The sequence below is a fragment of the Leguminivora glycinivorella genome, chromosome 5 (genome assembly GCF_023078275.1).
Source record: "Leguminivora glycinivorella isolate SPB_JAAS2020 chromosome 5, LegGlyc_1.1, whole genome shotgun sequence".
Classification (NCBI taxonomy): Eukaryota; Metazoa; Arthropoda; class Insecta; order Lepidoptera; family Tortricidae; genus Leguminivora; species Leguminivora glycinivorella.
Window position 1 is genome coordinate 11,440,698 of NC_062975.1, and position 12,736 is coordinate 11,453,433.

Genomic DNA, 12,736 nt, shown 5'->3' on the forward strand with positions numbered 1-12,736 from the left:
ATTAGCTCCGGAATATATGGACTTTTAATTCTAAATTTATATTTGAATTTATTATGTAATTTGCACATATTATACGCGGTAGGTAATGGGCATAAGTAACTGTTAGGGTCAGCTTGGCTTTATTAACCCATTAAATTAAGCTACTATGAAGTATATGTAAATTTGGTAAATATAAAATACATATTAAAGTATATATAGCATTATAAATGGGCCCGGATTCATATTACTTTTAAAATAGATTTTGCTGTTAGTTTCTATATATATCCATCACTTAATCATAATAAATGCTATAATTATATATAATATTTTACAAAAATTGTAAACGCAACAAAAAAGTATTATTATAAATTAACCTTACGTTTACTCTAACTAATAACACCTTAGGTTATCACAATACATAAGTAACTATATAATTTTCAAAATGATATGTTACGAAAGTAATTAAATATAATCACGCATAGCATTAAGTATATTATCTCCCTTCAGGTGTAAATATAAAAATACCAGTTGATTAATGTATAAGACAGGTATGCATTGGAAGGAATGTATTAATTTGCAAACAAATTAGTATCTTAGGTCGCAAATTCGAAAAGCATCTATTTTTGCCAAATATGTGTAAGCTACGAACTTATCCCTCAATTTTAAGGGACCTATTTGCACAGTGAAGCTATGTAACTAAATTACTTCATGCTGAATTTTACTTTAAGTATTACTAATCTAACATGTATGTCTTTAACAAATGAATGCTACTGAATTAAAACTAATAACTGTCTGCACAATCTGCAACTTGATAACACTTTTATTTTTGCATTTCGCGTAAAATCTGGTATTTCCATTTGTTCCATAGAACTACGGCAGCCTTAGAGTTTAAACTCGTACAAAAAGTCTTAGTCCTATAGCACTAATGAGAATTACCCCAATCGCATTGAGAAACCCTGCAAGCGCTCAACCTAATTCCTACCTACAGCACATTGACCCCAATGCCGCAAACGTTTTTATCATAAAACTTTCCAAAAAAACAGCCTCAGTTTGAATAAGGTTGCGATGCGATTAATATTAATTCGTTAACGTTTCGGACAAAGGGGTTTTCGAAAATTTAAATAAAGAGTTGCCTAAAGAAAAGTAGAGGGCGTTCGCGTGACATCAGAGGACGATTGCCATCCCAGTCGACATCGTCTTGTTCTTGAGCCGTGCCAGCACATGGCTTCATCTTCAGTGGTCTAGTGGACGAGGAAGCCCCACATCTTCGGCACTGAGCACGCCTCACGCCTAAAGGTCTGCGCCACCACCAATAACCTTCCATAGATTCCTCGTATCGCGCTTTGTCAGAAGTTGACGATCTTTCTTCATAGCGCTTATCAGAAGTGGAGGGGCCTTCGTACCGGGCAGTAGCCGGGACTTCATAGCGAACGGTGGAGCTTGGGACCTCATAACGTGTGTCGGAGGTCGAAGGTAGTTCGTAGTATTGCCTCTCTCGGCTGGACGAGGCCCGGTCGGACCAGGTGGAGGTCTCGCTGTCGCAGGGAGTAACGGGAGCACTTTGTATGGGTTTCGGAACGTAGAGCGTATGAGTTTCTTCGGTGAATGATCCGCGTTTCTGAAATTGAAAAAAAAATGCATTAGAAAATGGGTATGAGTAATCATCTACTTCACTGAGAGAAATTTGCATTGTGAATTTAACAAGTTCGACTTGTTGCGGTTTATCCATTTCAATCAGCCAAACGTATGTTTAAAACAATATGTGTCAGGTTGTTTTTATAAAATCGACTTGTTGATTCAAATATATTGCCGATTCAAATGACAAGTAGCTTGTTGTTTGAACCAAAGAGCACGTAGACGCTATTTTAACCAAAAAACTTGTAGAATGAACATGAAAACTCGTTGTATTTTCTCTCAGTGTTGGTCTAATAAATAAGAGGTTGGTCCAAGAAATAAGTGTGTGTCGGTGACAGTCGTCATATTGACCATGACATGACCACGTCGGCACCTTGATCGCCAACTTAGATCATACGTGTGCGTAGCTGAATGCACAAACGCTCACGATAATATCTCTTTCGTAGCGATCTAAATATCCCATCGCTCTTGCGTATAGGTGCGACAGAGCCATACTACGGCGTTAGGCGTCGCAGAAATGCCATTCGGCTACAAGGCTTGGTCATCTAAAATTAAAAATAAATCTAGAACTGTAGGATACACTTACTGTCATGAAATCGTAGTTTGATCTTCGGAAGCGTCACACCTCTTGTAGAAACTTGATCGGACAGACGCCCTGCCGATTATCTCCCGATCGGATCATGACCATGCCATCAACCTCGTCGCCCACTTGGATCACGATCTGGTCGCGGAGCAGCATCAGGCCGTTGTCACCGTCAGATACCTGCAAATTTATAAAATACTAGCTTTTGCCCGCGGCTTCGCTCGCGTTAAATTCGCGAAAATGATGAAATGCTCCATTCAAACGTTCATCCCCCCATTTTAGGTAAGTGGGGGGCTTGAAAGAGACAAAAAGTAGCTTATGTCGCTCTCCATCCATTCAACTATCTTCACATAAAAAAATCGCATCAAATCCTCGCTTCTTTTTTCCGTGAAAGACAGACAAACAAACAGACACACACTATATATTATAATGGATTATTAATTAGCTAAACTTATTAGACCTGTTATGATTTTCGAAGCAATGGAAACAACTGAAAATTACTATTGATCTAAATACAGCTAGAAAAAGAAACCTACACCAAATCTAGGAACGGCTTGCAAGGTTCCCAAAATTCTGGACGTGTTACCCTGCTTTACTGAGAGATTGATCCGTTGACTGAAGTAGGAACCAGTTCTCTGGTTCCCAGTTGCGTCACTGTGTCTCTTTGAAAGGTCTCCGAAAAGACTCAAGGCACGTCCTGGTGACTTGAGTCTTTTCGAATCGAAAGTACCGACGTAGTCCGAGTTCTTAACCAGATGTACAGTCCGGTCTGGCAGAAAGCATGAAACTTGGCATGTATATAGCTTATAGGTTTATAAGAAAATATGAAAGTAGAAACACGCCGAGGTGTCAATGTTTCCCCTCTTTTTCCCCACTTTTGTATCCCTGATTTCAGTTTTTTAATATTTCCATGAAAACCGTGAAAGCTATCATCACGATGTGTAGGAGAAGTAAGTATATTCTTCATACAATTCTCTACAATATTGTCTATGGAAGTATAAAGCTAGAACTTATAATTTTCAAACTATGCTCATTTTCCCCTAACAGTATTTCTCTTTGATGACCTGAACGATAAGTAAGACTAGCGACTTTGCTCTTTTACCTGTGGCGATGTTGCTTCACAAAATTGTTCCTTGGGTGAAACTGATCCGATTTAGCTCAATAGTCATGAAATCGCACGTCACTACCCCCCACAAAGACAAAGGGAAAGGGCCGGTTTCCTCGGTGAAATCTATGCATTACTTCTTTTTGCTCTTAGCGACTAGGGCAAATCGTATATCATTTTCGTGTAATATAGGGACGAGTTAATCATTTCTGAAAAATATTACACGAAAATGATATACGATTTGCCCTAGTCACTAAGAGCAAAAAGAAGTAATGCATAGTTTTCACCGAGGAAACCGGCCCTTTCCCCTTGTCTTTGTGGGGGGTAGTGACGTGCGATTTCATGACTATTGAGCTAAATCGGATCAGTTTGACCCAACGAACAATTTTGTGAAGCAACATCGCCACAGGTAAAAGAGTAAAATCGCTAGTCTTACTTATCGTTCAGGTCACCAAAGAGAAATATCGTTAGGGCAAAATGAGCATAGTTTGAAAATTATAAGTTCTAGCTTTATACTTCCAAAGACAATATTGTAGAGAATTTTATGAAGAACATATTTCTCCTAGATATTGTGATGGTAGCTTTCACGGTTATCATGGAAATATTAAAAAACTGAAATCAAGGATACAAAAGTGGGGGGAAAGAGGGGAAACATTGACACCTCGGCGTGTTTCTACTTCCTTATTTTCTTATAAACCTATAAGCTATATACATGCCAAGTTTCATGCTTTCTGCCAGCAGGGACTGTACTCTCATACTAATACATATTAGCCGTTTCCGCCCCGCACTAACGCAGAATGGAACAAAACTGTATTCGACACCGAAATAGTTATTACTTATTTTGATATCACAAGTCTGCAGATAAGTCGACCTAGGATTATCCAGGAATATAAATGTTATTAACAAACCTGTAAATTATGCGTCACTTGCAGCGGCCGCTCCCCAGCCTGCAGCTTCGTGCAATATTTGGAGGGGAAGTATCCGATCTTGCCCAGGCACTTGCCCTTCCACCAATCGGGGTCCGAGGTGTCGATGACCGTGACCTTGTACCCCGCCTTGAGGTCGAGCTCGTCGGCGTGTCGCGACTTGAAGTTGTAGAGGATCACGTACAGGTTGGTTGGTAGGAGGCGTTGGTGCTTCTGGAAATTTGAGGTTGCTTTGTTAAAACAGTGACGAGCTTAAAAATGTAATATATTTAAAGCCGACCTAATTCTCATACAAGTTGTATGAACATTAGGTCGGTACAATTCTAAAGGTGCGATATTAGCATTGCGATTTTACTATTTTGTTGAGATTGGGGTCATGACCCGCATAAGTGGCGAATTCGAAGAGAAGTGAACCCGTTTACTTCGGTAATACAATACAATTATCTTTATTGCACACCTCACATAGTTTACAAGTATACGTAATGCACAAGAAACATAAACAAAATATGTATAATATTAATAATGATGATAACAATTTTACCTAAGGGACTTCTTGATTTTTGAATCTAAGTATTTAAAGTATTAATTTCTGCCTTATGACAAATACTATCGCCAGGCAGTAATCCAGTTAGATTATTTGAATGCTACACATATACAATTATTTCCGAACGTGATGGTATCTGAAATCACCATTGCAAATTCGACATCGCCATCCAAACCTTTTCCAATTCATCAATCAGGATTAGCCACCCTAATCCTAAATTATTGACGCAGGCATTAGTTCTCAAACTCGAACAGCGATCTAGATAGGAAAGTAGATTGAGAGGTATATAATAAAACAGTCAACCACAAACCCATTACTGAAAACCGCATTAAAATCGGTTTAGTAGTTTAGAAGATAATCGGTAACATTCGTTTGCACAAACAAACAAACGCACAATCTCTCACCCTAAAGGCATACCCCTTCTCCGTGCCGTCGTGGGTAATAACCACAAAACGCTAAGTCTTGCGAAATTGTATTAAGACGATACTTCCTGCTAAAATTATAAAGTGTAGTCAACAATCGAAAAAGATTGCATTTTTACTAGTAGTATATTTGTCTTTATATTATGTACTACAAGCGAGAAAAAAGCGCGCAGAAACTCAAAACAATTTGCTTTTATAAAACGCCAGCGAATTTTAAAAACCCGTTTCAGCCAGACGTTGAGCTGATTCTTTATTCCTAAAGTATCTATTGCAAAGTGCCATGGAACTTGATATTCCTAAAGTAAAAGCAACTTGTTTTCGTAGTGATCGTGACACCAACAAAATATTATATCAAAATACTAAGTACCTAAGAACTAAATATTATATCTTATCGAGGGTTTAACTGGTGAAACCCGATAAGTTGAGCAAACTAGTTTTTGAAATTCGAACTATGTGCAATTTCCACAATGTTGTTATTTCAAGGACAAATTATCTCCTTTATCGGGTTTCACCAGTAAAGTAAACCCTCGTTGTGTCCTACTAAATCTTCCACTGAGCTACGAAAACTTGTGGGGATATTCGTAACTTGGTAGGAATTTACATATATTCTTATTTTCCGTGTTTAGGCCGACTAGAATATGTAAGAAGGACAATGTAAATTGTTTTTAGACTTACAAGGGCATGCACAGATTCAAGAATAATGACCCTTGTAAGGTTTGTCTCATAGTAATGGGGAGCCTCTTATACCAATTTGTTCCAGTTTATGAATAAGTGTGGGAAGAGATACCGTATCGAATGCCTTTTTCAGGTCCAAAAATACTGCCATGCATTTATTGCCCATATCAACGTTTTTACTTATTAGTGATGTACAATTGCATCTTCCGTTGATCTGCCACTTCTAAAGCCAAATTGAGTGTCCGAAAGAATATTAAATTTATGCAAGTATGCCTTAAGTCTGTTATTTATTAGTTTTTCGATGACTTTAGAAATGGCAGGTAGAACAGATATGGGCCTATTATATAGTTTGTTGCATCGTTACTCTCCCCACATTTATAGACCGGAGTAACCAGTGACTGTTTTAGAGGTTTAGGAAATATTCCTTTAGTAAAACATATTAGGTTCGTTAAGTGACTAATCACAGGTGCCAATACTACATTAGCTAGTTTTCAGAATTTGGTGGTTACGTTGTTACATCCTGGAGCACTGTCCGTTTTTAGTCCCAAAATGATATTTCTGACCTCATCAGGGTCAGTAGGTAATAGTACAAAGGACGATCCCACGGTGTTTTTTAAATTTGCATTCCTTTGTATTGTCGGTACCGGGGCTTTGTTAATGATATCCTCTGCTAATGCTTTGCCAACATTACTAAAAAGGTATTTACGTAGTTTACTGATTCGTTAGGGGTATTAGATTTTATATTTAAAAGTTCTATATTTTGACTTTGATTTGAATCATAGTTTGTGATAGATTTAATTGTTTTCCACAGAGATTTGGGGTTTTTAGAGCATTTTATTAAATTTTCTCTTTCAAATTTACGTTTTAGTTTTTTAATTAAATTATTGCAAAAATTTCGGTACCTTCTATAAGTAATTTTCAATATTTCATCATCAGGAGTCGTACGAACTGATGAATGGTCATATCCAATATTTTACTCTAGTATGTTTCACAGGTGACGCGAAAGGACTCGCACTGATAGACGAAAAGCTTTTAGGCTATGATTGGTAGTCATATCAGTCATCGGTTCTGATAATTTTGAATGCTGTTATACTTACACTAGTCTGCTTGACCGGCGATGGACAAGGGCTTGCACTGTTTGAAGATAGGCTTTTGTCAGGCTCATCGGGTAGTTCCACGCTGCTCATTCTTCCCCCACGAGCACTCAGCAGCCGCCTGCTATGCACCGGCGAAGACGGCGCTATAATGCAGAATCAAAAATCAAACCACTTGCGTTATGATAAAACGTTATCACAACTTTTTCATGCTATTCTTGCGGTTACTCTTTTGCACACGATCAGCAGTTGCACAGACGTTCATCTAAGTAATTTGTCCATACTTTTTGCAGTTAGATAATTCATTATCTAAGTAGTAAGTCGGTGACGTAGCCAAAAAAAATGGTTCAGGATGATACTATAGGTACTTGACAAATAACATAAACCTGTGTGACTAATTCGACTGCCTTGAGAATTCTGTGCAACTGAAGATATTTTATAAAATCAACATTCATGTTAAAACACACCGCTGATTCCTTATTTAACCACCTTGATTTGCTAATCAATAATTCAAAGGCATTTACAGTTCTACAATCAAAGACAAAATAATTATTCGGGTGAGCGCGCTCGAATTTGTCGAACGTTCAAATAAACGATCAACACGTTTTACAATCTCCATTTGTCAGGTCGTTTAAATAAAATATCAGCATATTGTTTTTGTTAGAAGACACTGACAATAATTAAATAGGGCTTATTTACATTAGTAAGGTCAACCGGGTTATTGCGTCTGGTGGGTTTATTGCGTCTTTTGAAGATATATTCTTAACGGAACGTTCGAAGTAAGGTCACTAAACTTCAGATTCATATGGTTATCATAGTTCTAATATATTCCGTTTAGAAAATATCTTCAAAAGACGCATTTACCCCACTAGACGCTAATACTCCGTCTGACCTTACATTACACACTTCTGAATATTTTCAGACTTTCGCCAAAGTTTCAAGAAGTGTACGCAGCTACACCGTGCCGAGAGAATTAGGAATAGGCCTCTCAAAAGGACTTATTAATGCTGAAAAGTTATAACGAGATCTTTACAAAATGTTCTATTAATTTTGAATTAAGGCATACACGTGGATCCTGTAAATAAGCCCTCGCCTGTAAAATAAATAAATACTTACATTTACGTAGGTTGTTTGTGCTTAATTGCTCACAAAGGTGCTATTTTTATCTTTCTTGTTCCAAAATGTGTGCTGTGTGTCTACATGTTAATAGTTTTTCTCTCACTTGTGTTAGGACAACAATATTAGGATTATCCTATAATACATAATCCTCTATACAAAGGTATATACATATTTATTCTTTCATTTTAAACTGATTTGCTGCATTGCTATGAAATTTTGTATTTACAATAAGGGGTTAATAATTCTGTCTTCAATTAGTTTCTAAGTCTCAGATAATGCATTGGGGTAATTTCGAAGTACAAAAATGTTCGGGTAATTTCGAAAGGGGAATCTTGATATGATAGATATAATGGTGATTTTTATGTGACTTTCGAAATTAGACGACTTTAGAAACTACGCTAATACGGTATAATTATAACTACAGTAAAAAAGCTAATTTAAAATTTTCATACAAACTTGTTTTTATTAAGTAGTTTTTTTAAGCTGTAGCTGGCATACCTTGTCAAGGCACATAAATGTGCTAAGGTTTATCACAACTCAATATTAAACGTACTTACAAAAAATGAGAGGGAAACTCCGTTTGTAAGGGAAAGCGTAATTCGGTCGAGCTTTCTGCGAACTTCTGGTGACCCCAACAGGGGGACAAACAAAGGCAACAATCTTCAGGAAACTCTGGCCCTGACTTGAGTTAGGAACGATTTTTTTCTTGTAAGTAAGTATCTAATAATGATGTAATTAGGTACAGATTCCGTTATCAATTTTTTGGAACAAAAGAGACGACATTAGCTGTTTTGCGTATTCTATATGACCATTTTTTATATGGGTTATTTTATTTGAAGTGGTACTCTAATATGTATACCTTTTTTTTATGCTTAACTTTTACTTGGAATCGCGAGAGCTTTCGGTTCTAATAAAAGAAAAGTTTACCAAGATTTTTATTCTGTTATAAGTACTTAAGTAATTTATAATTTTCATATGGCGGTAATGGAATGGAAATATCGGAAAATATATGCCACACTTTCCTTTTTATCGAATCGATATAATTATCCTGATTCCAAGTAGAATATAAAAATAATCTCTGAAAAAAGGTGTAGTATACATTTGTACAACTTTAAGTAAAATTGCCCATAATTATGTTAGTGGCATGCGGTGCTAAATATGAATATTTTTTATAAAACTTAAGTGTCTTATGAGATTACGATTGCTTATCAATCTATTGTACAATAGGCAAACAATGTTGTATCAGTAAATCGATAGCCGACCGTTAATAAACACTTTCATCCTTGACTCGGGTGTAATATTACCGGAGTAATGAGTAACGTCAATACTGTCAATATGGCCTGATATTTTCTTTATTACCGTTGAAAGAACGGTTGCTACGAGATTTTTTCTCGTATTATGAACAGACTAATACAGTTTTGGATAAGAATTTGAATTCGTCATTAACCTAATGCTTATTAAATTTAACTATAGCTTATGACATTGATGACCCTTATCCACAACTCAATTAGTCAGCTCACACTTGTAGGTCGAAGGAAATAAATAAAAGAGATTTTGTGAAAATGCGGTTTGCATATGTGATTTTTGTCCAGGCAGGCAAGCATGGTCGTCGGGCAGTCCTTTTCGCACTATTTGTAAGTGTGATAGGGACCGACGCGATAAAGTTTATCCAAGTAGTGTGCTAGGTTTTTATCATATTGAATGACGGTTCTGGGTTACCCAGAGTACACAATCCATCAATTATCATCTTTTCTGCGCAAGCTTTTTGAAAATTATTCTTTGTGTTGTGTATTTATCATTTCAATTATTGAGATTGATATAAAAATAAGAAAAATGATTGGTCGAATGGTCGTCCATCGATTTACTTTTACAAGCAATAGGAAACTAACACGATTGTGTGGTATAGTTATGTATCATATGCTTATTAATCTTAGTAAAGCCATGCCTCGTGCAAAGTGCTCGGCTCGCACCTAGAACCAAAAGAAAAAACAAAATCACATGCGGTTAAACCAAATTGAAAGTGGTGTGGAAATATAATTATGTGAGAAATCATATTACATAAGAGTGTGATGATGATGATCGTATGGCAGTGATGAATATGTTCGATCAACGAGGGTTTCAAGTTTAATGAATGACAGTCAACCCGAAAATGTTTTACGGAAAGATAAAACTGGTCGCAATTTATACAATGTAACAATTTAATTATATTGTGGGTGTGGTATCTTTCTAACGGTTAAAAATAAATTTAAGTATAGTGCGTAAGTAGATATTCATCTTTCCGTAAAGTTTGATTATTTTCGGGATGTTGATACAAAAAAAGATATTTTCTCGTTGATAACAATATGCTCATTATCGATTATCATCAGTACTTATTTATTGCAAAGCTTCTTTCCTCCATCCAAAACGTAACACATAACGTACACCACATTGTTTAACGTAAAATTTCGTGAACCATCTTATAAAACGTCGAATAACACCATGTAGTAGTGTATCTAAACAGTACAACAGTCATCATATACACACGCACACAAGCCAAGCTCGGGGGAAATATGTAAGGATAACATCGCTTGTGCGAAAACATAGCTTGGTTGACATTAAATAGGTACAATACATTACCCGGGTCCAAAACTACGCAGAAATCGCTAGTATAAAGACAGCATATTCCTGTATGCAAATACAGGCAACTTTGAAAGCAAAAGCGGGTAAAAACAAGTATGTTGATATAGTTACCCCCAGTATAGGTACAATTTCAGTTACTAGCATAAGTTTACAACTAAGACTATTTTCATTGACTGTGACTCAATGCGAAGGTATGACTTAGAAAATACTTATGCAAGCAACTAAAGAAACTTCATTTAAAGTTCCTAAGAAAACTACTTGTAAGGAATCTTTCATTTGCGTAGGCAAGATTAAGCATGTTTTACATTTCCTCTGAAACCTCATAGTGGTTGAAAGACGAGACTGTTTCTGTCGCTTAAAATTACAATAAAATCCTAGAGGATTGACGATCTGTGGCCTATTTCTCTAAGTTACAAAATACAAGTAGTAGTCGCTGTCTAATTTGTCAAGTTGAAAATAGACTTCCGCTTGTAACTTTTAGCTTTGAGAAATGGGTCTGTGGTAGATAACTATATCTATATTGAAGGTATTAAGATCAAATATTCTCTAATATGCCGTTCATAAGTACAAGAGCGACATAAACGTGATGTTTAGTGTCTGTTAGCTTTAAATTATAACTGAAAAATGGAGTCTCATAACTTTCACCTCTTTTGCGTGATTCAGAGGATACGTATGTAAGAGATGTTGTTCTGGTTGATTGGACCCGGGTGTTTTAAGGAAGTACTCGGTGTGCGTACAGAGGACGCGGCTGCTTTGCGAGGGCTGGTCTCTCCCGGGTCTTCGCCGCAATTCCCCGCACTCCGGAGAATCCAGCGAGAGGCTCTTCATCCTAAGGTTCAACTTTTGACGTCTCGGCGAGTGTGGCGCTATAACAGTCACGCATGATGAGCACTTACCCTTTGGGACGGTGGGGTAAACTAGCGATACAGTGAAGGTTTAAGATATTAAAGATAAAATGATATTTTAATGTGGTTATTAGTAAGTGGGGCATATTTGGTTAAGGGATTAGTATAATGTTTTGATAAAAAATATAGATTTAATATAATTAACAGATAACATAATTATTTTATATGCAAGTTGTGACAATTGAGAGATGTAGGTGTATTAAAAATATCACACGATAAGCAACAAATATTAAAGTAGTAAAATACACCAATTTAAAAATGTGCGTAAGCATTGCAAACAATTTCAAATATCTAAAATGAAGTAACTAAGAATAAGAAAAGACAGAAAGATTGAAAATAAAGAAAATGTTTCAAAACCCTGCCTTATTGTTAATTGAGCACTACTGCACCTAAGAACTATTCTACTCTAGTTTTCTACAATTTTTACGGATGAAAGCATCCTACTTGATCGGGCTGTGTTTGCGGCGTAATCATAGCCCTACTAAATAGTGAATGAAATCTATTAATCGGCCCGTCATCAGCAGCGTTCATTGGATAGAAACAAACAAATATGGCTTCGGATGAGGTAGCAAAATGCTCGTTGATGCAACGAATCTTTCAATGAACAAAGAAGTCAATCTACAGGGAATCGCTTAGATACGATGTCATTGTCGGTACCAGGTAAGGGACTGGCGCGGTCGGCCTGCCTCAACATTTGGGCACTCTTCGAGTTCTTCATCGACCCTGTATGGACAAAGTAAACAGCAACCGTCTATAATTGATCAACTACTGAGTTAACTCAATACTTCCAACACTGCCCTGTAAAGAAGTCAATGTAAAGGTTGCCAAATTAATAAAAATAGTGATAGGAAGGTGTTAAGAAAGCCAACGAAACTAAATGTTAGTTTGTCAAATAATGAGTATTGAACTAGATACTCCGCTGGTAGCGTGAGGTGAGTTGCTCGCCGCGTGAACTAGGCTAAAGACAATCTCGTATGTCACTCTGATCTCGCAAAAAAGCAATCATCGGGTCCTCGGCTGTATATTGTTCGTGCGTAAGTAAAAGAAGTAAGTTAGCGGTATCGTGTCAGATGTGTATCGACGATATAAAAACGCATGCAATCGTGAGCGCGCCGCCAAGCCATGCACCA

General features: G+C 36.8%; 1 protein-coding gene across 1 annotated transcript in view; it reads right to left on the reverse strand.

The window, feature by feature from the left end:
- Nucleotides 1-1,431: 1,431 nt before the first annotated feature.
- LOC125226508 overlaps nucleotides 1,432-12,736 on the reverse strand; it is a 318,421-nt gene continuing 307,116 nt past the window's right edge. The window contains exons 17-22 of the mRNA XM_048130491.1: nucleotides 12,264-12,329; nucleotides 11,439-11,618; nucleotides 6,967-7,109; nucleotides 4,211-4,441; nucleotides 2,201-2,377; nucleotides 1,432-1,597 (exon numbers count right to left, since the gene is read on the reverse strand). Coding sequence (XP_047986448.1) covers nucleotides 2,234-2,377; nucleotides 4,211-4,441; nucleotides 6,967-7,109; nucleotides 11,439-11,618; nucleotides 12,264-12,329 — 764 coding nt within the window. The 3' untranslated portion in view covers nucleotides 1,432-1,597; nucleotides 2,201-2,233. The remainder of the gene's footprint in view (nucleotides 1,598-2,200; nucleotides 2,378-4,210; nucleotides 4,442-6,966; nucleotides 7,110-11,438; nucleotides 11,619-12,263; nucleotides 12,330-12,736) is intronic.